Source organism: Ascidia mentula, chromosome 1, assembly GCF_947561715.1.
Source record: "Ascidia mentula chromosome 1, kaAscMent1.1, whole genome shotgun sequence".
NCBI classification, from domain to species: domain Eukaryota; kingdom Metazoa; phylum Chordata; class Ascidiacea; order Phlebobranchia; family Ascidiidae; genus Ascidia; species Ascidia mentula.
Window position 1 is genome coordinate 27,736,020 of NC_138566.1, and position 26,284 is coordinate 27,762,303.

General features: G+C 39.4%; 2 protein-coding genes and 1 pseudogene across 2 annotated transcripts; 2 read left to right on the forward strand and 1 right to left on the reverse strand.

The window, feature by feature from the left end:
- Nucleotides 1-370: 370 nt before the first annotated feature.
- Nucleotides 371-26,064, forward strand: LOC145907147 (ribonuclease 3-like). The gene is made up of 33 exons (XM_082994582.1): nucleotides 371-834; nucleotides 972-1,006; nucleotides 1,081-1,132; nucleotides 1,206-1,325; nucleotides 1,499-1,558; nucleotides 1,832-1,899; nucleotides 2,071-2,108; nucleotides 2,196-2,253; nucleotides 2,309-2,426; nucleotides 2,567-2,716; nucleotides 2,865-3,001; nucleotides 3,080-3,216; nucleotides 3,379-3,497; nucleotides 3,600-3,852; nucleotides 3,915-4,102; nucleotides 4,245-4,367; nucleotides 4,590-4,712; nucleotides 4,888-4,957; nucleotides 5,016-5,137; nucleotides 5,339-5,576; nucleotides 5,731-5,833; nucleotides 5,923-6,038; nucleotides 6,170-6,327; nucleotides 6,384-6,478; nucleotides 6,660-6,773; nucleotides 9,115-9,248; nucleotides 9,400-9,520; nucleotides 9,708-9,783; nucleotides 9,896-9,942; nucleotides 10,015-10,116; nucleotides 25,345-25,519; nucleotides 25,598-25,787; nucleotides 25,851-26,064. Exons 1-31 carry the CDS (start codon nucleotides 395-397, stop codon nucleotides 25,425-25,427), a joined length of 3,798 nt encoding a protein of 1,265 aa, XP_082850708.1. The 5' UTR covers nucleotides 371-394; the 3' UTR covers nucleotides 25,428-25,519; nucleotides 25,598-25,787; nucleotides 25,851-26,064.
- Nucleotides 11,871-13,779, forward strand: LOC145894353 (ribonucleoside-diphosphate reductase subunit M2-like). The gene is made up of 4 exons (XM_082982916.1): nucleotides 11,871-12,587; nucleotides 12,710-12,883; nucleotides 13,283-13,499; nucleotides 13,674-13,779. Exons 1-3 carry the CDS (start codon nucleotides 12,504-12,506, stop codon nucleotides 13,334-13,336), a joined length of 312 nt encoding a protein of 103 aa, XP_082839042.1. The 5' UTR covers nucleotides 11,871-12,503; the 3' UTR covers nucleotides 13,337-13,499; nucleotides 13,674-13,779.
- LOC145914254 (ribonucleoside-diphosphate reductase subunit M2-like) lies at nucleotides 20,534-22,349 on the reverse strand (annotated as a pseudogene).
- Nucleotides 26,065-26,284: the final 220 nt, after the last annotated feature.

The window sequence follows — 26,284 nt, forward strand, 5'->3', positions numbered from 1 at the left end:
TAACAAAGTTTAGCGTGGTTCAGTCGCTTGTTAGCCAGATCAAATCAAGTACGTCTTAAAACGTGCAAGGAAAAGTATTTGCTCTTTTATGATGTATAGAAGATTCTTTTAAAAAACTGTAGTGGAAGTTTAAAACTGTTGTGTTTCCACGCTTGTAAGTAATACGAAAGTAAGCGAGTGGCGGCTGTGATGAAGGAAATATGAGAGGTCAGCATCGTGTTGCAAATAAATGTTATGAATAAACGTGCTGTCTCAGTACCATACACAGACAGTAGCCCTCACAGTTACACAAAGAAAATAAAGTTTGGCGGCACGTGATCTTATAACCTGCCCACGTGGTTAAAAATATCTAGTTTTGCTGCTCAGGAATTTGTTTAAAGGAACTAATACAAATATGGATGGTAGGGATCGGTATTGGGGCTCTGGCCATGGATACCCACGTATGGAAGGTTGGGGCCCCAGGGGTTGGCCCCCTCCACCCCCTATTCCACCTTACAGACCCCCAGAAACAGAGGGTAGATGGGTATGGCAGGGCGATGGTCATGGGCCCCCAGGACCCTCATTTGCACCCCCACCCCCTCCTGGACACATCCGACATAGATTCATGCAACCTGACATGTGGCATCCAAACCCACTTATGCATGAAGGACAACCTGGATATGATTCTCCCGGTCACAGAAACCACCTTGCTTCACATTCAGATCGTCATCGGCAACCAGATTATCTGGTTGGACGGAGTGAAAGTCGAGGTCGTTCTCCAGACCAACGAAGGTCGAGGGAGGAGAGATGGGATGAAAAGAGAAGAAGGGAACCAAGGTCGAGGGAAAGGACAAAGTGAGTGTAGTTATTTTTGCCAACAAATGACCTTTTAATGTAGGGTTGCACAGCACTTGGTGAAAATCAGCTTGCAGGGCTAATTTTACAGGGCTTATCTTATGTTGTTAAAAATACTTTTATGTTTTCTGTCACAGTTCAAAACCCAGAAATCGAACAAGGTCAAAAGAAGGTAAGATTTTCACTTTGGCTTAACTTTTTCTTCCCCTGAATTTTTTTGGATTTCATGAAAAAATATATTTTTAGGTTCGCACACATCGCGTTCTTCAGATAGAAGACAAAGCAAAAAAAGAAAAAGGTGCCAAATTACTCATTTAATGCTCATTTAAACACAAAAAAAAGTTGATTTTAAGTTTATGATGTTTGTGTAGCGGTTGTTTATCTGATGATGAATTGGAAGAAATTGAACAGGAAGTTGATGTTAATGAAGAAATCAAACGATTGAAGGCGAGTTACACTCAATCAACACAACATGGGGACATATACAAGAGGTTTATTACATGTTGTACCTTATTTTTATGAAAATTTGAAAATCAACACAAAGAATGAAAATCTCTGTTTTTGTGGAAAATTTCATGATATATTTTTGTTTTCAATGTTTGCAAAGCAATGATGAAATACTACGTCTAAACACATTATGCAAATTCTGATGTCTTGTTTCAAGGGTGATGGATTCTGATTCTACAGTGGAAGGGACACAAAAGTTGACAGAAATATGTGACAGGTTTATGTGAACTTACAAACAAGTTTTACTCAGTTAGTTAAAGCAAGACAAACTGTTCAAACTGACTTAAACTAATTTTATGACCTGCGTCTGTTTGGTGACCCACATTTGGATCAAAACCCATGGATTTAGAATTAACAATTAATCGGTAACTTTCAAAATTTTTGTGACAGATAATTCTTTTAGTTTCTTTCCAACACAATATTCCATTAGCTGTGATGACATAATGTATAATTACTTGACTTCATTAATTGACACCAAGTTTATTCATAGATTTAAAAAACAACTTGGATCTCGTCACAAAAGTTTGTGGACGCCAAACAACAAACTCAACGCAACAGGTTTGTGGCCACATGACATTCATTTGTCATGAATTAAAACATTTGTAATTGAAAACCTTTTACTTTGTATAAATTTTATAAAAACAAAGATAATATTTTAACCATTTTTTTGCTCTTTTTTAACTTAGTTGACAAAGATTTGCTGTAAATTTGTTTCCAACATTGTTGTAGAAACTCGGGATACTACTTTGGATGAAGATATTAATCTGGTTAGAAATTTTATGTTGGAGTTTAAGAAGTTCTTTGTATTATCAGATCAACCATACTTTTTTCAATAAAATCTTGTATTTTTACAGAACCAAAGCACACAAATATCTGTAGAGAAAATCAACCAATGGAAACACCAATTTCAATGTAACTTTCCTTGAGATATTTTGACCCCAGAAACTTTATTAGAAATTTGTTCTAGTAACGAGACACCAGAAGGCCAAATCTTCAATGATTGCCAAAAAACTTTTGGATTCGGCAAAAAAACTAAACATGAACTTGACAGAATACATCGACCAAAAGCAACCGAGTGTTCCCAAGTAAAACTTATTGTGAAGTTCTTTATTTTGGTCGAATATTCAGATATAACTTTGGTGAAATATGTGAATGAACTTAACCTTGATCATCAAGTTTCACTTTTGGGAATTCGTCAACTTTTCAACTAATTGTTGTGTTCCAGTTTTTCTCTGAGCAAGTTGCAGAAAGTGTTGGATGGTGGAGATGCGGAGGACTCGGATCTTGAGGAAGGGGAGCTCGACCAAGCCGGGGAGTTCATCAACATGATCAGGAGGTTAAGGGCTCACAAAGATCGGCTTCATGATGAATTGTGGTGGGAACTTTACTAAATAATACAAATGTATGTAAAACAATGCAAGAGTGGAATAAAGCTTGCAAGGGGCAGCGACCTTGCTTCACATATATTGCGAAATTAAACCTATATTTCTATATGTGTACTAGAGGTTGTTTGTATGTTGAAGGTACAATGAGCCTGGCCATGCAAACGATGGTCCTCTTTGTCGCTGTAGCGAAAGAGCAAGATTAAAGGGGATTCGTCATAATATTTATCCTGGCGAGGAAAAGCCGCCTTCCTGTCATCCGATGAAAAACAACATTGGTAAAAATTATTATTTCGTCACAAATCCGCGTATTCTTTTAACTAATTCGGAATAAAGTAAACTTTGATTTGGTTCAGGAAAGTTGCATCACTACAGAGTCGCAGTCGGGCCTGCCGTCAACTTCATGACGTCATCGCCAACTACCATAAAGTGGAACGGTCAGGATTATTATTTCGAAGGTTTCTCCATTTTTTCACACGAGCCGCTCACTGAGGTAAAAAGTAGAATCACACAAAAATCAACTTGTGTGAAATTGAAAAAGTTTCACAAAAATAAACAAATATTTGTGAAAATTCTGTTTTTAAATTTGACGATGCTTTTCGTATCTCTGTAAAGTTTAGAAAATTTAATGCAACTGTTCTATGTGACGTAACAGATTCCCTTTTGTGACATCATACGTTTTCACATCCGCTACACGATTTACTTGATCGAAGAAACAGCTCCTGAGAACTTTTGTATGGAAGGACTCGACCTCTTTCACGATTATCTGTTCAGGTATCGACTGTTGAACTTTCCACAGTTAAGAAAACCTGGTCATTCTATGTTGGGGGTTCCAAGTGTGGATGAAACCGACTCACGTTTATTAAAATCTTACAGAGAAATTCTCGAACTTTACGACTGGGAAGCGCGCGATGGGAGGTTAGAGAAGAACACAGAAGACGAAAACTTACGAAAATTTCGATTCTTTCCGCGATTTGTTCGAACTCTTGCAGACAATGGGAAGGAGATATTGTCGCTATGCAAAGTTCTAGAATATCTCATGGAGAATGATAAACCTCTGGTTGATGAACGTGAACTTGATCAGCTGATGCGTTGTTCCCATGACGACTGGCTCAAATACACGGATGAGGTAAAAAAAAATAATGAGTTGACTGGAAAACAGGGTTTTAACAATTGTGCGATTGTTTTAAGGTTCGAGGAATGATTGTGACGTATCCGGGTAAAAAACCAAGTTCACTCCGGGTTGATCAACTGGACAGATACGACCGGGTACCAGTGGAATCGAAATCAGATTCGAATCATCCTGTGGACGATCGGTATCCGATGATTGTTCATTTCGGGATAAGACCAGCAAACTTGAGCTACGCTGGAGATCCTACGTAAGTGTTCAAGTGTGGGTCGGTAAAAGCTACTGTGTTGCATAACCACACCATCCAACAACCACCATCCCACAAACACCATCCCACAACCACCATCCCACAAACACCATTCCACAACCACCACAATCTCGTGTGATTCCAGTTATCAGCGAATATCGAAATCCTACTTGAAACTGCGCCACCTAATGGCCAATTCACCGAAAGTGAAGCCAGGAGACAAAAAGAAGTTGAGAGAGAGGCAGGACGCCCTCCAGAAGATCAGGAGGTAAGTTGGAACAAGGGAGGATATAAACCGTTTTCAGTTCAAATCCATATTTGAAACATTAAAAGATCCCGAACATTTATGATACTGAGGAGACCTTGTAGGTCGAAACAGTGGCCATCTTTATGCAGCTTACACAATTTATGAAACTGTTAAATTAGCGGAAATACCGGGAAACTTTTGATCTGTACGAATATTTGAGTGAAAAACAAGAGAATATTCCAGAGCGAAGGACATGCAGCGGGAGGTCACGGTTGAGTTGAGCAGCAAAGGTTTCCGAAGAACCGGGATTTATTCCGATGTTTGTCAACACTCTCTACTGCTCCCAGTGTTGACCCATCACCTCAGGTAGTAACTATTACAAGTGTATGTGGGGAGTGACTGAGAGGCACAGTTTTGTGACTTCATGATTGTTTTGGGGAAATCACGTAATTCTTGGTCGTGTGAAATATTTCGTTGTGATTTAAATTCCTATTTTACTGATCACCTGGCTTTGTTTATTACGTCACTCGTATATCGTCAGATACCACCTGTGTCTGAAGAGTTTGGAAAAGAAAATCGGATACGAGTTCAAGGAGAGGAAATGGTTAAGTGTGAGTTTCTCCATTAACCCCAACGTCATACTAAGTTGATTCTAAAACCTTTGTTCAGCGCGCGATGAATCATCCAAGTTGTCAGATGAATTTCGGTTTAAATCCGGATCACGTGCGTAACGCTCTCTCCAACTGTGGTCTGAGAGTGCCTAGATACGGAGATAGCTCCATTCATTACAAGTAACTAAACATTATTACGTCATCTGGTGATGATGTCATCTTGTGGTTTATTAGCAAAAATACTTTGATGCAAACGGAGACTTATTAGTAGTGAAATAAACAACCAAACAAATACAGTTTCTTTTTAACCTATAAAAAAAAGTAGTGCATAATGATGCAGTTTTTCCAATCCAACAAATTAAGAAGTGAGTAACCTAACAGATGGACGCGGAAGCGTGGTATTACCACACTGATCCGGATTATGGCAAGATTGGGACAGTACCGACCGGTGCTCTCCCCTATCGAGCACAATGAGAGATTGGAGTTTTTGGGTGACGCCGTCGTCGGATATTTCACGAGCGTTCACCTCTTCCTTATGTTCCCTGATCTATCAGAAGGTGCACTCACAACGTTTCGTACAGTCCTCGTCAACAATCAGCATCTGGCAACATTGGCCGAAGTGAGTTCTTGATTCCTTTTTCGTATTTGTGAAACTTGGATCAACCTTTCCTGAGTAAATCCACCCCATGTAGGATTTGGTGATTTCCCACAATATTGAAATATTCTCTTTCTATGCTTAAGATCAAAACTTTTTAAACACGGAAATATTTCAGCGTCTCCGCCTCGATGAATACATGCTGTACGCTCATGGTCCGGATTTATGCCGCAAAGCCGACTTACGTCACGCGATGGCAAATTGTTTCGAAGCCTTGATGGGTAAGTAGGTCAAGGTCACGTGTTTGTGTGCACCAAGGCGTGTAGATTTCAACCAACATAATGTTGATGTGACGTCATGTTTTGCGTAGGCGCAATCTACATGGAAGGTGGACTCGGCCAAACTCAAAAACTATTCGGCGAGTTTCTGTGGGAAACCCCTAAACTGAAAGGAGTGTGGAGGGACTTACCCCTGCACCCTCTACAGGTTACGTATTATTGGTTTTTATATTGGAGCTGGGTGGATGGTCACCGCCATCTGCAAATACGTTTACTAAACGTTGTAATGAATTTCGAAACTCCAAACATCCTCATCATCTTTCCTGCATCCCGGAGCAGGAAGAAGAGCCAGGATCCGACAGAGGATGCATCAAGGATGTTCCGATCCTCCAGAAGCTGACCAAGTTCGAGGATTCGATCGGAGTCGAGTTCAACCACGTCAGGATTCTCGCCAAAGCTTTTACTTGGAGGAATGTCTACGAGAACATTCTAACAAGGTGACGTAACAATCAGGGCGCTTCGCATTTTACTCGTTCTAACTTAAGTTGCACAGAGGTCACAACCAACGCTTGGAGTTTCTTGGAGATTCGATTTGCAACCTCGTCGCTTCCACATATCTCTTCAAGGTCTATCCCACACACCACGAAGGTGATTCCCCTGGTGTACTTTGTGACGTAACAATAGTAACTTTGGCAATCAAAGTAGTTTAACGTTGACCAAAATCACCCATTACCCAACCAGCTATAGTCTTCAAACTGGATAATATTTTATCTGTTGCCACGAAACCAGACAACATGTGAATGTTTAACTAATTTTGTTTGTGACGCAGGACATCTCACGTTGCTACGGGCAACCATTGTGAACGGGCGTACGCAGTCGCTAGTAGCAACGGAGTTGGGAATGCCTGAATACGTCATATGTAATTTGGATGGGGACACTTCAGGTAAAACGTTGCATGAATGGATTGTGTTGCTACCATGTTTCAATCAACATAATATTCAAAATGACAAGCTGTTTTTTCTTTAAAACATTCCAGATATCAAACCGGTTTTCCTTTAAAACACCCCAGATATCAAACCGGTTTTCCTTTAAACCACCCCCAGATATCAAACCGGTTTTCCTTTAAGACACCCCCAGATATCAAACCGGTTTTCCTTTAAAACACCCCAGATATCAAACCGGTTTTCCTTTAAGACACCCCCAGACATCAAACCGGTTTTCCTTTAAAACACCCCAGATATCAAACTGGTTTTCCTTTAAAACACCCAAGATATCAAACCGGTTTTCCTTTAAGACACCCCAGATATCAAACCGGTTTTCCTCTAAAACACCCAAGATATCAAACTGGTTTTCCTTTAAAACACCCAAGATATCAAACCGGTTTTCCTTTACAAACACCCCAGATATCAAACCGGTTTTCCTCTAAAACACCCCAGATATCAAACCGGTTTTCCTCTAAAACACCCCAGATATCAAACCGGTTTTCCTCTAAAAAAACCCAGATATCAAACCGGTTTTCCTCTAAAACACCCCAGATATCAAACCGGTTTTCCTCTAAAACACCCCAGATATCAAACCGGTTTTCCTCTAAAACACCCCAGATATCAAACCGGTTTTCCTCTAAAAAAACCCAGATATCAAACCGGTTTTCCTTTAAAACACCCCAGATATCAAACCGGTTTTCCTCTAAAAAAACCCAGATATCAAACCGGTTTTCCTTTAAAACACCCCAGATATCAAACCGGTTTTCCTCTAAAACACCCCAGATATCAAACCGGTTTTCCTCTAAAACACCCCAGATATCAAACCGGTTTTCCTCTAAAAAAAACCCAGATATCAAACCGGTTTTCCTCTAAAACACCCCAGATATCAAACCGGTTTTCCTCTAAAACACCCCAGATATCAAACCGGTTTTCCTTTAAAACACCCCAGATATCAAACCGGTTTTCCTCTAAAAAAACCCAGATATCAAACCGGTTTTCCTCTAAAACACCCCAGATATCAAACCGGTTTTCCTCTAAAACACCCCAGATATCAAACCGGTTTTCCTTTAAAACACCCCAGATATCAAACCGGTTTTCCTCTAAAAAAAACCAGATATCAAACCGGTTTTCCTTTAAAAAAACCCAGATATCAAACCGGTTTTCCTTTAAAACACCCCAGATATCAAACCGGTTTTCCTCTAAAACACCCCAGATATCAAACCGGTTTTCCTTTAAAACACCCCAGATATCAAACCGGTTTTCCTCTAAAACACCCCAGATATCAAACCGGTTTTCCTTTAAAACACCCCAGATATCAAACCGGTTTTCCTCTAAAAAAACCCAGATATCAAACCGGTTTTCCTTTAAAACACCCCAGATATCAAACCGGTTTTCCTCTAAAACACCCCAGATATCAAACCGGTTTTCCTCTAAAACACCCCAGATATCAAACCGGTTTTCCTCTAAAACACCCCAGATATCAAACCGGTTTTCCTCTAAAACACCCCAGATATCAAACCGGTTTTCCTTTAAAACACCCCAGATATCAAACCGGTTTTCCTCTAAAACACCCCAGATATCAAACCGGTTTTCCTCTACAACACCCCAGATATCAAACCGGTTTTCCTCTAAAAAAACCCAGATATCAAACCGGTTTTCCTTTAAAACACCCCAGACATCAAACCGGTTTTCCTCTAAAACACCCCAGATATCAAACCGGTTTTCCTTTAAAACACCGCAGATATCAAACCGGTTTTCCTTTAAAACATCCCAGATATCAAACCGGTTTTCCTCTAAAACACCCCAGATATCAAACCGGTTTTCCTCTAAAACACCCCAGATATCAAACCGGTTTTCCTTTAAAACACCCCAGATATCAAACCGGTTTTCCTCTAAAACACCCCAGATATCAAACCGGTTTTCCTTTAAGACACCGCAGATATCAAACCGATTTTCCTCTAAAACACCCCAGATATCAAACCGGTTTTCCTTTAAAACACCCCAGATATGAAACTCGATTCCCTTTAAAACACCCCAGATATCAAACCGGTTTTCCTTTAAAACACCCCAGATATCAAACCGGTTTTCCTCTAAAACACCCCAGATATCAAACCGGTTTTCCTTTAAGACACCGCAGATATCAAACCGATTTTCCTCTAAAACACCCCAGATATCAAACCGGTTTTCCTTTAAAACACCCCAGATATGAAACTCGATTCCCTTTAAAACACCGCAGATATCAAACCGGTTTTCCTTTAAAACACCCCACATACCAATAACATATTCGTAACAAACCTCCAGGCGCCAAAGCACCAGAGTGGAGGGAGAAGAATCTCGCCGATCTTCTCGAAGCTTTCGTGGCCGCTCTTTACGTGGACAAGGGTTTGAAATACGTGGAAGGGTTTATGAAAGTTTGCTTCTTCCCAAGACTAAAGGTACGGATTATGTTGAAATCTTCGCCTTTGTTGTTAACACACCAAGAGTAAATATGCTAGAAACGTGTATACCCTCCATGAGACACAGAACCATAATTTTGCCCCAACCTCGTGTACAACGTGACACATAACTTGTAAATCCACCATCCAGGAATTCATCTTGAAGCAAGAATGGAACGACCCCAAGTCGTGTTTACAACAATGTTGCCTCACACTACGACAAGAAGGGAAAGAACCCCAACTCCCAACCTACGAAATATCTCACCAAACTGGTAACCTTGTTACGTCACAATCATGTGTAATGTTATGTAATAGAGGAGTTACACCCTCATTTAACAAACCGGTGTTAGGAAGTTGGTACAAATTAATTATTTAATCAATATTTGTATCAAACTTGTTAAGAGAAATGTGTAGTGATGTTTAACAGTAAGTGACCGGGATTCAAATCTCTGTGCTTAGGTCCCTCCCATGCAAGAAAATATGTTGTTTCTGTTTTTTTCGATGGAAAGTCAATCGGTTCAGGCACGGGAGAGAGGTATGACGTCATAAGTTCAATATGTTTGATCATTATTTCCTCACAAAACTTTGTGTCCCGCATTCTCCACAATAAGTAAACGAAATGTGCAATGACGTCATTTGTGTTGCAGCATTCAGAAAGCCGAACGAAACGCAGCCAGAACCGCTTTGCAAGAATGTAAGTAATAACGTCATTCATGTTGATTGTTACGTTTAGTTGACATGTTGTTACGTCACAATTCGTTTGCAGACAACTTCCCGCAGTTAGAATGGCAGAAACGTTACGTGGCCGAGAAACACGACCTCCCTTACAAACCACGGATGGATTTGAAGAAAATTGACGTCACACAAGGTAAAATGTAGTGACGTCATCGTCAATCGAATGATTACGTCAATGGATGATTTATTGGATGAAAACATTTTGAGATGATTTGGATAAATTAAAAACAAATTTTATTGGAAACATAGACAAGGAAATGGAGGCGAAACAATCAGCATCTGTGACGTCAGAATGATCATATGGGAAGTATTGTTACGTCATGAGTTTGTGTTTCATGTTCAGCTCAAGAAAATAAAGCAAAAAAATACATTTTAGACTGACAATCTCTTCGAGTAGACTCGTATAGAGCATAAAAAGAAAAGAACATCATCATCCACAAGAGTAGTGTTTATCACACCACTTGCTCAATGATTAATTAGAGGATGAAAGAGGATGAGGATGAAAGAGGATGAGGATGAAAGAGGATCAGGCTGAATGAGGATGAGGATGAAAGAGGATGAGGATGAAAGAGGATCAGGCTGAAAGAGGATGAGGATGAAAGAGGATCAGGCTGAAAGAGGATGAGGCTGAAAGAGGATGAGGCTGAAAGAGGATGAGGATGAAAGAGGATCAGGCTGAAAGAGGATGAGGCCAAGTTGAGCCAAGTGCGAGATCAGAGCGTTGAGCCGAGTAATCTGCTATTGTACGACCCTGTGAGCGGGAGGGGCATTGTTAATTGTTCTCTCAATCACGTCGAGGTCAACACAAGTTCACACGTCGAACAATTAGAGTGTTACGCTTGCTTTAATTTCCCACTGCGAAATCTATTGTTGTGAAAACTGCGTTGTAACCCACGCTGGTTTTCCGAAGTGAAAAAGAGTTTATTTATCAAACAAAAGTGTATAGCTGTCGTGTCGAATATGGATGTGTTCGATTGACATAGGGCCAAGAAGGAATAACATTTTCCTGACAAACATGGATAGCAACCGTTTAAACTTGAGTCAAAGCGGTGAAGAAGCTTTCAAACTGGGTTCTAGCCATTCCATATTAGAGATCGCATTAAAAAGCTCACGACCACAGCAGAAGCATTTCACCTGTAACAATTACAATATCAAATTACTCCGTGTCAAAACACACCTTTGTTTTTAAAATAACTTGTGCTTTTGCTTGATCACAGTGATTTTAAGTCAGAACGCCGATGGTTGTTTGTTTATGATCTGTCGCTGTGTGTGATTGTTAATTTGGCTGACGCAGGTCATAAAAATCACTCGAGCGATTCAAACTTGGTATTCCAAACGAATTGATTGGACGTTCAACAGAGTTCACACTGTGTTTTCGAGCTGGACGATCAGTTTACAACGTTGAAAGTTGAAGCCGACTCTGATCAAAACGATCACATACCAAAAAAGTACAATCACTTTATAAGGATGATATTTATAACTAAGTTGAACCGAGCATGACGTGCTGATACATTTGGCCGATTGCTAATCTCGAGTGCAGTACGATGGTATGAAAGAGAAAAGTGTTAATTGTTCTCTTCTCTATAATCTGGAGCGGGCGTGGACACGGATGTTTAGCTCTTTCGATTTGCCTGGGAGCATTTCATACACCTTTTCATGCAGGCTTCTGATTGGTTTATTTCCATCCGAAGCACCGCACAATGCATTTGGAGCTGGGTAATTGGTACACGGGGCGGCGTATCGCTGATATAGGTTTGTTCGCATTAATAAGTGTTTGACTGGTAAAAAATGTGCGATAATATTATTTATTTTTAAATAATGGAAAGAAAGTTCCCAGCGAAAAGAGGGTTGTTAAAAAAAAAGAAACTCCCAAGCGTATAACAGGGTAGGTGGAAGCGTTGTAATTAGCTTTGCAATAAAATAACGAAAGAAAAATTCCCCAGCGAAAACAGGGTAGGTGAAAAAGAAAGCTCGCAAGCGAACAAGAGGGTACGTGGATGCGTTGTAATTAGCGTTAGGTGCATGCGTTGTAATTAGCTTTAGGTGCATGCGTTCTAATTAACATCACAGCGACATGCGAACCAAACTTGATATTACAAACGGACGTTCAAAGAAGAGTGCACACTGCGTATTGTTTAACGATGAATGTCAGAGCACACGCTGTGCGAGTCTTGACGCGGCGCTGTGGGAAAATTGCTAGTTGTTCTTTTCCGTCTCCGGAGCGGGAGTGGGCACTTTGGAGCTTTTCACGCAGCTTTTCAGACTGTTGATTGGTTTGTGGGGTTATAGTGAAAGCACGCGCTGTTTTATTTATGTTTATTTGGTCCAGCCGAAGCACCGCACGATACGTTTCGAATTGGACTATCATGCAGCTTCGTAAAAGAACCAGTAAAAAAGAGAGTAGGGGAAGAGTTATGCGCCGCTTTGTAATAGTACAACGAAAGAACAACCACCAGCGAAAAAAGCATAGGTGAAAAAATAAGCTCCCAACAAGCAAGTACATGGTAGCTGCATAGCGTGATGAAGACCAACATGATGGCATGCAACTCTAATATTCCTTGCGAAGTTCAAGTCAACAAAATCAACGAATTGAAACAAGAAACGGTAAGTTGGTTTACTCTTAAACTTGCTATTTCAGTTTTTTTTTTTGTAAATCTCATGCTGTAGTAAAAACTAAACGGATTTAAAACATAACTACAATTTAGATATTGTTTATTGTTTTGTAGAGCGACAGGGAAATTGGGCCATTGCTTCGTGACAACGCACGACGATTTGTCATCTTTCCTATTCAATATCATGACATATGGAGAATATACAAGAAAAGCAGAGGCTTCCTTTTGAACAGTGGAAGAGGTGCAAAATTCTTTGCCGCTTCCGACGGGATTGTTAATGAAAATCTCGTAAGTTACTCAAATACTACAAACAACTTTCAACAAGCTTGTATGGTTTGGTAAAATGAATTGTTACAATTAGGTCGAACGTTTTGCTCAATAAATACAAGTGACTGAAGCCAGATTTTTCTATGGTTTCCAAATTGCAATTGAGAATATTCATTTCGAGTTGTACTCTCTTTTGATCAATACTTATGCACGAGACAGTCAAGAGAGAGGAATGTAGTTTACGTATTTCACACCAACAATATGATAATTTTTCAATGAATGTTGCTCTGTTTTGTGGTTTCCTAATAGGCATTTTGTTATGTTGACATGTTCTGCAACACCACCATAGTTTTGTAAGCCTAACGTCAATCGTCAACCTTTCATCTCAAAATTACGTTTTGTTTAACCATATTTTTATAGGGAGTACCTGTTCAACGCGATCGAAACTATGCCATGTGTTCGCAAGAAGGCTGAGTGGGCCCTCAAATGGATAAATTAGCAACAGTCAACCTCTGCAGAGCGAGTGATTGCATTCGTTGCGGTGGAAGGCATTCCTCTGCTGCAATATTCTGGTTGAAAAAAACGAGGCCTAATGCCTGGTCTTACCTTTTCCTATGAACTCATCAGCCGGGATGAGGTTTGTATAAATTGTAAAGGCAACCATGTAAAGGGGGATATGCGGTGGTCGAAAATGCCCATACCCAGCGATGCGGCGTTGACCTTATTTTTGTGTTCATATTGTAATGTTTATGAGAAATGTCGTTTTGCTAACTTTTCAATAATTTAAAACGTGCTTTTTTGTTTCTTACAGGGCTTGCATTGTGATTTTGCCTGCTTGATGTTCAAGCATTTGATTAACAAACCATCTCATGCCCAAATAATTGAAATAATCGGAGATGCAGTTTGCATTGAACAGGCAAGTTTCACCTAATACACAGCTCCGCATCCATGCTTTCCAACCTTCAATGTTAATCATACAAATAAAAACGCTTACAGAATCCAAAATCCGCACCAAAGTGTAATGCACATAATTGCTGCAAATAAATTTATTTGGGAGAATAGCATGCATCACAATAGTTTTGTAAATTGCTGTTTTTTATATTACTTGTGCCAAACGCCACTCAAATAACGTAGTTTTGTGAAAGGCGAACTAACACACAACACAGTGTTGTAACGCGTCCGTTTGGTTTACAGGAGTTTTTGTCCAAAAATTGTGTTGTTTTTACTATTGTGTCTTAAGAAAATGTATTTCTGTGAATTTGTGATGCAATATATGAAAAATACCGAATTGTATGTTTTAGGTGTACAAATCCGAAAAACCCTTTCGATTTCATGGAGTTGATCTTACTCGAAGGAAAAAAACAACTTCTTCGAAAAGCGCATCGGCGAATATTAGAAAGCTGGTGTGATGGCAAAAGCGGAAGACATCAAATTTACGCTAGATGCAGACTTTTAACCGTTTCCATTGTCATTTATTATATTTCTATCTTCGACTTACTAAAATAACTGGCATTGTTGTTGTTTTTCTTGTGGGAATCCAGTAATTTCGAATTGAAATGGCCGATTTTTTAAGAAAATTCTCCACATATTCGTGCATGTTTGCTACTTGAGGTCGAGTTTTTCAGAGATCAGGCGTGGATGTCTGCGGGAAATTGTTATTACATTTACTATTGAACGCAGAATGTACACCCACAGACAACAAACGTCTTATTTGGACGCCTTATCAGACCATAATTTGGTTAAAAAAACAAAATGGCACCTAATTATAAAAAGAAATGTCCCATAAAGGTTGCAAGAAAAGTAGTTGTTAAAAAACTGCGTCCATTATTGCTAAAAAATGTATTAATGCTATTTGTTCACCGACTTAGCACGACGATTGTTCCGTGCAGGAGGAAGGGGGGCCTTATCTTTCCTCAGTCCACTGGGGGGAACAACAGATTATTCACTTACTTTAAAAATATTTTACATCATATTTTTCAAACCAATGCATGTGATTGATGTAAATTTAACTATGTCTGTATAAAAAAAGCTAGACCCTTGTCCCAAACTACAACCGACACGTTGGTATAAACTTGCGGTTAATATTTACCTAATGTATTTCATTTTCTTCAGTGTTCTCTAAAATTGTGTATAAGCTGCAGACAGATGGCCACTGTTTCGACCTAAACGGTCTCATCAGTGCAGCTGGTGTGACTATAAGACGACTTTGCCGACCAAACGCCCAAGCAAAGACTTCCACTTTGTGGTGACTATAAAATCACCGTTCTTCAAAATGCTTACAATTATCTTTAATAATCTATTACGTAAAAACACCACAAAATCAGACGAGACAAACCAGACCTCCGTCTAACGATTGACTGGTCGAAAACCAACTTGATTGTTTATTTCGTTTCAAGGCGTTAATTTAAAACAAAAACAAAACAAAAAAATATTTAATGGCAAAGATATATCATTGTAATGTTTGGAAACAATCTTTGTCAGGTTGATCTGGTATTAAATCACGTTTGAGTTTTATTCAGTTACCTACATCCTTTATAAGTTTAAAATAATGTTTTGCACTGTTTTTGTATAAAATTGAATCAATGCAGTTTGTTTTCCTAGTTTCGAAACATTACAATGACATGTCGTAGCCATCAATTAAAAAAAAATGTTTTCTTTTGAACAAATGCAGTAAAACACGACATAAACAACCAAGTTTGGTGGTGCTATATATGCCTAAATCAACAAAGCGTTTACAAGAAAACACTTTACTTAAAGAAAGCATTTTACCTTGGGTCACAAGAGTTTTTAACCGATGCCTGTTGCTCTTATTGATAGGAGCAATAGCCCGATGAATTGAGTTTAAATACATTAAGTTTGTTGCCGACAGAATGCTTGTTGAGTTGGACTGTCCAAAGTCGATGAATCTGAACCGACGTATAGCTATTGACGACGGCGTTCCTGTGTCTTCCACCTGAGAAATAGATCGTTCAAATTAATTTCGTTTGAAACAATGAAAAGCGTGGGTTAAAGAAATGTATGCAATGCAGTTAAATGGTGAACACGCGCACAACATGCAGTTTATTGATCTCACGATCCGCGACAGAAATGTTCTAACTCTGGATAACTATCGAAAGCGGAAACTTAATTTTTTCAGTATATCCAATAAGTTAGGTGACAATAGTCTTATGTCTGTTGTGCCACAAGTTACGAATTTAAGACACGTTTTTTAATCAATGGATTTCGCTGGAACCAAGACGACACCCAAGCGAAGATAAACTATGCTAGACCTCAATAGCTGTTCCTATCGTAAAATCAACCTATACAGATGTGTTATGTATTTCTGCTCTCTTCTTTCACTGAAAGAACTTGTATTGTAATCTTTTACCTTGCTTGCGGGTAAACACTGCCCGCATTTACATTCTGTGACCTTGAGTTGTTTGTTTTCATCATCACAGCTTTACACATTGTACGGTTTCCATGTTATAGTCGCAAGTGGGGTTCACTTGATGCTTTGCTGTGGTCGTCGCAATCAGAACCATGTATGAACGAATCTCAACGTTACCATTAAGATTAACAATGTCAGCAGAGCATTCGGTGCGTAAAATATGTGCGTCACCTTTCTCTTCCCAACCTGGAGATGTCGTTCATATATTCTCAGCAAAACGATCGAGATGTTGAAAATATCTTGGGCCGAAATTGACAAAACTATTGACCATCAGTCAATTCAAGTCGCTTGTGTTTAAGCGGTATATTGTTTCGAATGCGATCCTATAGAATGTCAGGGCACATGAGACTTATTACACTGATCCACTATATTTACCAACAGCACACGCGGGTGAAAAGGCCAACGCAACAGAAAAGCAAACCATTTTAAATGTATCAATCAAATAGAAATAGAAAAACAAGTAGGTCGGAAAAGAGCGGTCGATCGACGGCCAACTAATGTTATTCATTTACTGTTCCGCTGGTATGTCAATAAATCTGAACTGACGTGGCTATTGGCGATGACGTTTCTCTCGAGACCTTCACTCGAGATTTATATCGTTCAAAGTAATTTCGTGTGAGCAATGAAAAGCGTTGGTTAAAGAAACATATGCGCAACGCAGTTAAAACATGAACACGCGCAACAACATGCGACTTTTCATCGCACGTTCCGCGACAGCAATTTGCTAACCCTGGATCACTACCGAAAACCGTGCACATCTGCGGCACGTGAAGACACTCTCTTAAAAACTAGAACTGGGTTTTAATTTGCGATGTGTAATAATTTACTGGTAAGTACAGCCAAAGATGCCCATGCAGGCGAAACTTAATTTTTCGAATATATCCAACAAATTAGGTGACATCCATCTCATGTCTGTTGTGCCACAAGTTACAAATTTGAGACACATTTTTCAATAAGTTGATGTCGCTGGCACCAAAACGATGCCTACGCGAGGATAAGACTTTGCTAGACCAAAATAGCTGGTTCCTATCGAAAAATCAAGGCATCTAGATCATTCCAAGTATACCCCCCTCTTCCCCCCCCCTCCCCCCCCCTCCCCTCCCCCAAAAAAAGAGAAAGGTGAAAAACAAACTTAAAATGAAAACCTAACTTCATCTTTTTTTTGGGGGGGGGGGGAGGGGGGGGAGGGGGGGGGGGGAAGAGGGGGGTATACTTGGAATGATCTAGATGCCTTGATTTTTCGATAGGAACCAGCTATTTTGGTCTAGCAAAGTCTTATCCTCGCGTAGGCATCGTTTTGGTGCCAGCGACATCAACTTATTGAAAAATGTGTCTCAAATTTGTAACTTGTGGCACAACAGACATGAGATGGATGTCACCTAATTTGTTGGATATATTCGAAAAATTAAGTTTCGCCTGCATGGGCATCTTTGGCTGTACTTACCAGTAAATTATTACACATCGCAAATTAAAACCCAGTTCTAGTTTTTAAGAGAGTGTCTTCACGTGCCGCAGATGTGCACGGTTTTCGGTAGTGATCCAGGGTTAGCAAATTGCTGTCGCGGAACGTGCGATGAAAAGTCGCATGTTGTTGCGCGTGTTCATGTTTTAACTGCGTTGCGCATATGTTTCTTTAACCAACGCTTTTCATTGCTCACACGAAATTACTTTGAACGATATAAATCTCGAGTGAAGGTCTCGAGAGAAACGTCATCGCCAATAGCCACGTCAGTTCAGATTTATTGACATACCAGCGGAACAGTAAATGAATAACATTAGTTGGCCGTCGATCGACCGCTCTTTTCCGACCTACTTGTTTTTCTATTTCTATTTGATTGATACATTTAAAATGGTTTGCTTTTCTGTTGCGTTGGCCTTTTCACCCGCGGGTGCTGTTGGTAAATATAGTGGATCAGTGTAATAAGTCTCATGTGCCCTGACATTCTATAGGATCGCATTCGAAACAATATACCGCTTAAACACAAGCGACTTGAATTGACTGATGGTCAATAGTTTTGTCAATTTCGGCCCAAGATATTTTCAACATCTCGATCGTTTTGCTGAGAATATATGAACGACATCTCCAGGTTGGGAAGAGAAAGGTGACGCACATATTTTACGCACCGAATGCTCTGCTGACATTGTTAATCTTAATGGTAACGTTGAGATTCGTTCATACATGGTTCTGATTGCGACGACCACAGGAAAGCATCAAGTGAACCCCACTTGCAACTATAACATGGAAACCGTACAATGTGTAAAGCTGTGATGATGAAAACAAACAACTCAAGGTCACAGAATGTAAATGCGGGCAGTGTTTACCCGCAAGCAAGGTAAAAGATTACAATACAAGTTCTTTCAGTGAAAGAAGAGAGCAGAAATACATAACACATCTGGATAGGTTGATTTTACGATAGGAACAGCTATTGAGGTCTAGCAAAGTTTATCTTCGCTTGGGTGTCGTCTTGGTTCCAGCGAAATCCATTGATTAAAAAACGTGTCTTAAATTCGTAACTTGTGGCACAACAGACATAAGACTATTGTCACCTAACTTATTGGATATACTGAAAAAATTAAGTTTCCGCTTTCGATAGTTATCCAGAGTTAGAACATTTCTGTCGCGGATCGTGAGATCAATAAACTGCATGTTGTGCGCGTGTTCACCATTTAACTGCATTGCATACATTTCTTTAACCCACGCTTTTCATTGTTTCAAACGAAATTAATTTGAACGATCTATTTCTCAGGTGGAAGACACAGGAACGCCGTCGTCAATAGCTATACGTCGGTTCAGATTCATCGACTTTGGACAGTCCAACTCAACAAGCATTCTGTCGGCAACAAACTTAATGTATTTAAACTCAATTCATCGGGCTATTGCTCCTATCAATAAGAGCAACAGGCATCGGTTAAAAACTCTTGTGACCCAAGGTAAAATGCTTTCTTTAAGTAAAGTGTTTTCTTGTAAACGCTTTGTTGATTTAGGCATATATAGCACCACCAAACTTGGTTGTTTATGTCGTGTTTTACTGCATTTGTTCAAAAGAAAACATTTTTTTTTAATTGATGGCTACGACATGTCATTGTAATGTTTCGAAACTAGGAAAACAAACTGCATTGATTCAATTTTATACAAAAACAGTGCAAAACATTATTTTAAACTTATAAAGGATGTAGGTAACTGAATAAAACTCAAACGTGATTTAATACCAGATCAACCTGACAAAGATTGTTTCCAAACATTACAATGATATATCTTTGCCATTAAATATTTTTTTGTTTTGTTTTTGTTTTAAATTAACGCCTTGAAACGAAATAAACAATCAAGTTGGTTTTCGACCAGTCAATCGTTAGACGGAGGTCTGGTTTGTCTCGTCTGATTTTGTGGTGTTTTTACGTAATAGATTATTAAAGATAATTGTAAGCATTTTGAAGAACGGTGATTTTATAGTCACCACAAAGTGGAAGTCTTTGCTTGGGCGTTTGGTCGGCAAAGTCGTCTTATAGTCACACCAGCTGCACTGATGAGACCGTTTAGGTCGAAACAGTGGCCATCTGTCTGCAGCTTATACACAATTTTAGAGAACACTGAAGAAAATGAAATACATTAGGTAAATATTAACCGCAAGTTTATACCAACGTGTCGGTTGTAGTTTGGGACAAGGGTCTAGCTTTTTTTATACAGACATAGTTAAATTTACATCAATCACATGCATTGGTTTGAAAAATATGATGTAAAATATTTTTAAAGTAAGTGAATAATCTGTTGTTCCCCCCAGTGGACTGAGGAAAGATAAGGCCCCCCTTCCTCCTGCACGGAACAATCGTCGTGCTAAGTCGGTGAACAAATAGCATTAATACATTTTTTAGCAATAATGGACGCAGTTTTTTAACAACTACTTTTCTTGCAACCTTTATGGGACATTTCTTTTTATAATTAGGTGCCATTTTGTTTTTTTAACCAAATTATGGTCTGATAAGGCGTCCAAATAAGACGTTTGTTGTCTGTGGGTGTACATTCTGCGTTCAATAGTAAATGTAATAACAATTTCCCGCAGACATCCACGCCTGATCTCTGTAAAACTCGACCTCAAGTAGCAAACATGCACGAATATGTGGAGAATTTTCTTAAAAAATCGGCCATTTCAATTCGAAATTACTGGATTCCCACAAGAAAAACAACAACAATGCCAGTTATTTTAGTAAGTCGAAGATAGAAATATAATAAATGACAATGGAAACGGTTAAAAGTCTGCATCTAGCGTAAATTTGATGTCTTCCGCTTTTGCCATCACACCAGCTTTCTAATATTCGCCGATGCGCTTTTCGAAGAAGTTGTTTTTTTCCTTCGAGTAAGATCAACTCCATGAAATCGAAAGGGTTTTTCGGATTTGTACACCTAAAACATACAATTCGGTATTTTTCATATATTGCATCACAAATTCACAGAAATACATTTTCTTAAGACACAATAGTAAAAACAACACAATTTTTGGACAAAAACTCCTGTAAACCAAACGGACGCGTTACAACACTGTGTTGTGTGTTAGTTCGCCTTTCACAAAACTACGTTATTTGAGTGGCGTTTGGCACAAGTAATATAAAAAACAGCAATTTACAAAACTATTGTGATGCATGCTATTCTCCCAAATAAATTTATTTGCAGCAATTATGTGCATTACACTTTGGTGCGGATTTTGGATTCTGTAAGCGTTTTTATTTGTATGATTAACATTGAAGGTTGGAAAGCATGGATGCGGAGCTGTGTATTAGGTGAAACTTGCCTGTTCAATGCAAACTGCATCTCCGATTATTTCAATTATTTGGGCATGAGATGGTTTGTTAATCAAATGCTTGAACATCAAGCAGGCAAAATCACAATGCAAGCCCTGTAAGAAACAAAAAAGCACGTTTTAAATTATTGAAAAGTTAGCAAAACGACATTTCTCATAAACATTACAATATGAACACAAAAATAAGGTCAACGCCGCATCGCTGGGTATGGGCATTTTCGACCACCGCATATCCCCCTTTACGTGGTTGCCTTTACAATTTATACAAACCTCATCACGGCTGATGAGTTCATAGGAAAAGGTAAGACCAGGCATTAGGCCTCGTTTTTTTCAACCAGAATATTGCAGCAGAGGAATGCCTTCCACCGCAACGAATGCAATCACTCGCTCTGCAGAGGTTGACTGTTGCTAATTTATCCATTTGAAGGCCCACTCACCTTCTTGCGAACACATGGCATAGTTTCGATCGCGTTGAACAGGTACTCCCTATAAAAATATGGTTAAACAAAACGTAATTTTGAGATGAAAGGTTGACGATTGACGTTAGGCTTACAAAACTATGGTGGTGTTGCAGAACATGTCAACATAACAAAATGCCTATTAGGAAACCACAAAACAGAGCAACATTCATTGAAAAATTATCATATTGTTGGTGTGAAATACGTAAACTACATTCCTCTCTCTTGACTGTCTCGTGCATAAGTATTGATCAAAAGAGAGTACATCTCGAAATGAATATTCTCAATTGCAATTTGGAAACCATAGAAAAATCTGGCTTCAGTCACTTGTATTTATTGAGCAAAACGTTCGACCTAATTGTAACAATTCATTTTACCAAACCATACAAGCTTGTTGAAAGTTGTTTGTAGTATTTGAGTAACTTACGAGATTCTCATTAACAATCCCGTCGGAAGCGGTAAAGAATTTTGCATACCTCTTCCACTGTTCAAAAGGAAGCCTCTGCTTTTCTTGTATATTCTCCATATGTCATGATATTGAATAGGAAAGATGACAAATCGTCGTGCGTTGTCACGAAGCAATGGCCCAATTTCCCTGTCGCTCTACAAAACAATAAACAATATCTAAATTGTAGTTATGTTTTAAATCCGTTTAGTTTTTACTACAGCATGAGATTTACAACAAAAAAAACTGAAATAGCAAGTTTAAGAGTAAACCAACTTACCGTTTCTTGTTTCAATTCGTTGATTTTGTTGACTTGAACTTCGCAAGGAATATTAGAGTTGCATGCCATCATGTTGGTCTTCATCACGCTATGCAGCTACCATGTACTTGCTTGCTGGGAGCTTATTTTTTCACCTATGCTTTTTTCGCTGGTGGTTGTTCTTTCGTTGTACTATTACAAAGCGGCGCATAACTCTTCCCCTACTCTCTTTTTTACTGGTTCTTTTACGAAGCTGCATGATAGTCCAATTCGAAACGTATCGTGCGGTGCTTCGGCTGGACCAAATAAACATAAATAAAACAGCGCGTGCTTTCACTATAACCCCACAAACCAATCAACAGTCTGAAAAGCTGCGTGAAAAGCTCCAAAGTGCCCACTCCCGCTCCGGAGACGGAAAAGAACAACTAGCAATTTTCCCACAGCGCCGCGTCAAGACTCGCACAGCGTGTGCTCTGACATTCATCGTTAAACAATACGCAGTGTGCACTCTTCTTTGAACGTCCGTTTGTAATATCAAGTTTGGTTCGCATGTCGCTGTGATGTTAATTAGAACGCATGCACCTAAAGCTAATTACAACGCATGCACCTAACGCCAATTACAACGCATCCACGTACCCTCTTGTTCGCTTGCGAGCTTTCTTTTTCACCTACCCTGTTTTCGCTGGGGAACTTTTCTTTCGTTGTTTTATTGCAAAGCTAATTACAACGCTTCCACCTACCCTGTTATACGCTTGGGAGTTTCTTTTTTTTTAACTACCCTCTTTTCGCTGGGAACTTTCTTTCCATTATTTAAAAATAAATAATATTATCGCACATTTTTTACCAGTCAAACACTTATTAATGCGAACAAACCTATATCAGCGATACGCCGCCCCGTGTACCAATTACCCAGCTCCAAATGCATTGTGCGGTGCTTCGGATGGAAATAAACCAATCAGAAGCCTGCATGAAAAGGTGTATGAAATGCTCCCAGGCAAATCGAAAGAGCTAAACATCCGTGTCCACGCCCGCTCCAGATTATAGAGAAGAGAACAATTAACACTTTTCCCTTTCATACCATCGTACTGCACTCGAGATTAGCAATCGGCCAAATGTATCAGCACGTCATGCTCGGTTCAACTTAGTTATAAATATCATCCTTATAAAGTGATTGTACTTTTTTGGTATGTGATCGTTTTGATCAGAGTCGGCTTCAACTTTCAACGTTGTAAACTGATCGTCCAGCTCGAAAACACAGTGTGAACTCTGTTGAACGTCCAATCAATTCGTTTGGAATACCAAGTTTGAATCGCTCGAGTGATTTTTATGACCTGCGTCAGCCAAATTAACAATCACACACAGCGACAGATCATAAACAAACAACCATCGGCGTTCTGACTTAAAATCACTGTGATCAAGCAAAAGCACAAGTTATTTTAAAAACAAAGGTGTGTTTTGACACGGAGTAATTTGATATTGTAATTGTTACAGGTGAAATGCTTCTGCTGTGGTCGTGGGCTTTTTAATGCGATCTCTAATATGGAATGGCTAGAACCCAGTTTGAAAGCTTCTCCACCGCTTTGACTCAAGTTTAAACGGTTGCTATCCATGTTTGTCAGGAAAATGTTATTCCGTCTTGGCCCTATGTCAATCGAACACATCCATATTCGACACGACAGCTATACACTTTTGTTTGATAAATAAACTCTTTTTCACTTCGGAAAACCAGCGTGGGTTACAACGCAGTTTTCACAACAATAGATTTCGCAGTGGGAAATTAAAGCAAGCGTAACACTCTAATTGATCGACGTGTGAACTTGTGTTGACCTCGACGTGATTGAGAGAACAATTAACAATGCCCCTCCCGCTCACAGGGTCGTACAATAGCAGATTACTCGGCTCAACGCTCTGATCTCGCACTTGGCTCAACTTGGCCTCATCCTCTTTCAGCCTGATCCTCTTTCATCCTCATCCTCTTTCAGCCTCATCCTCTTTCAGCCTGATCCTCTTTCATCCTCATCCTCTTTCATCCTCATCCTCTTTCATCCTTATCCTCATTCAGCCTGATCCTCTTTCATCCTCATCCTCTTTCATCCTCATCCTCTTTCATCCTCTAATTAATCATTGAGCAAGTGGTGTGATAAGCACTACTCACAAGCTACTTATTATGCAGAGCGTTGCACACACAGATAGTTGCATTGGGCATTTTTAGACGTTGATTATGTTGTTATGAGTGTCCTTCGTTGTCAAGGAAACCAGGTGTTGCTTGGATTAAAACAAGTGTCGGTATTTTCCCCACAAATGATCAATTCCATACTTTTTGCATTTTTCGTCGATGGTTTTTGCTTGTTCCTCACTCATGTGATTTCTCCAATCTCCAATAATTCCCTTCCTTATAACCGGGCATTTCCCATCCACTATCCTGCGGCTCTGGATTAAATTAAATTAGCTTGTCCCGGAAAGTGTTTAAAACGCCAATAGAATCCGGCATATAAGGTTGCAATTGTTGACGGAAAAGTCATTTCATTGGAAAACGGCGCTTGTCTACCATTTTATTTTAGTATGAGCGTTTAGCTGATGCTGTAATCTACCTACACAGCAATTTTTAGAAAAATATCAGTCCCGGAAAGTGTTTAAAACGCCAATAGAATCCGGCATACAAGGTTGCAATTGTTGACGGAAAAGCCATTTCGTTGGAAAACGGCGCTTGTCTACCATTTTATATTGATATGAGCGTTTAGCTTATGCTGTAATCTACCTACACAGCAATTTTTAGAAAAATATTAGTCCCGGAAAGTGTTTAAAACGCCAATAGAATCCGGCATACAAGGTTGCAATTGTTGACGGAAAAGCCATTTCGTTGGAAAACGGCGCTTGTCTACCATTTTATATTGATATGAGCGTTTAGCTTATGCTGTAATCTACCTACACAGCAATTTTTAGAAAAATATTAGTCCCGGAAAGTGTTTAAAACGCCAATAGAATCCGGCATATAAGGCTGCAATTGTTGACGGAAAAGCCATTTTGTTGGAAAACGGCGCTTGTCTACCATTTTATATTGATATGAGCGTTTAGCTTATGCTGTACTCTACCTACACAGCAATTTTTAGAAAAATATTAGGAGGTCAACGACCAAGTTTGGAGACTGAAACACCACCCATCCATTGTAACATGGGCCGGTAATAATGAAAATGAGGCAGCTTTGTCTACGGACTGGTACAACACCACAGATCATTTCGACCGGTACAAGCGCGACTATGTGACTTTGTATGTGGGTAGGTTAAAAAAGTTTGTGTGAAATTACCTGGAAACAAACAAAGCAAATAAAAAGTACTTCTTACTGTTTGGTTTAGATACGATCAGATCGGTTGTGACCGACCTCGATAATTCCCGACCATTTCTAACATCGAGTCCAACAAATGGCCGGGAAACACAACAAGAGGGTTGGGTTGCCAAGGATCCTTACAGTGTTTATTATGGAGATGTTCATTATTACAACTACAATGACGATTGTCTGGACTGGACAAAGTATCCAAAGACCAGGTTATTATGGGTTCTATTATCATTTCCAATTATTCTGAAGACATAAACTGAATTTCTTTCCAGATTTGCATCAGAATATGGATTCCAGTCATGGCCTTCATTTGAGAGTCTGCACTCAGTGACTGAGCCACGGGACTGGATGATGGATTCTGATTGGGCGAATCACAGGCAACACCATGGCAACGGCAACATGCAAATGACCAATCAGATTAAAATGCACTTTAGTTTACCAAATGTTGGGAATTCAACTCAAATATTCAAAGACACAATATATTTAACTTAGGTAAACAACTCATTGCTGGGTGTCTTGCAGTTTGTCAGATACTTTTACTTAATATTTCCCTGATTATTCTGATCAATATTTGAGTTATTAAATTTCAGGTGATGCAGGCTTTGTGTTACAAAAGTGAGACAGAGTTTTATCGTCGAAGTGAAATCGTGAATAATGCTGGACGCACGATGGGGGCGTTATACTGGCAACCAAACGACATATGGCA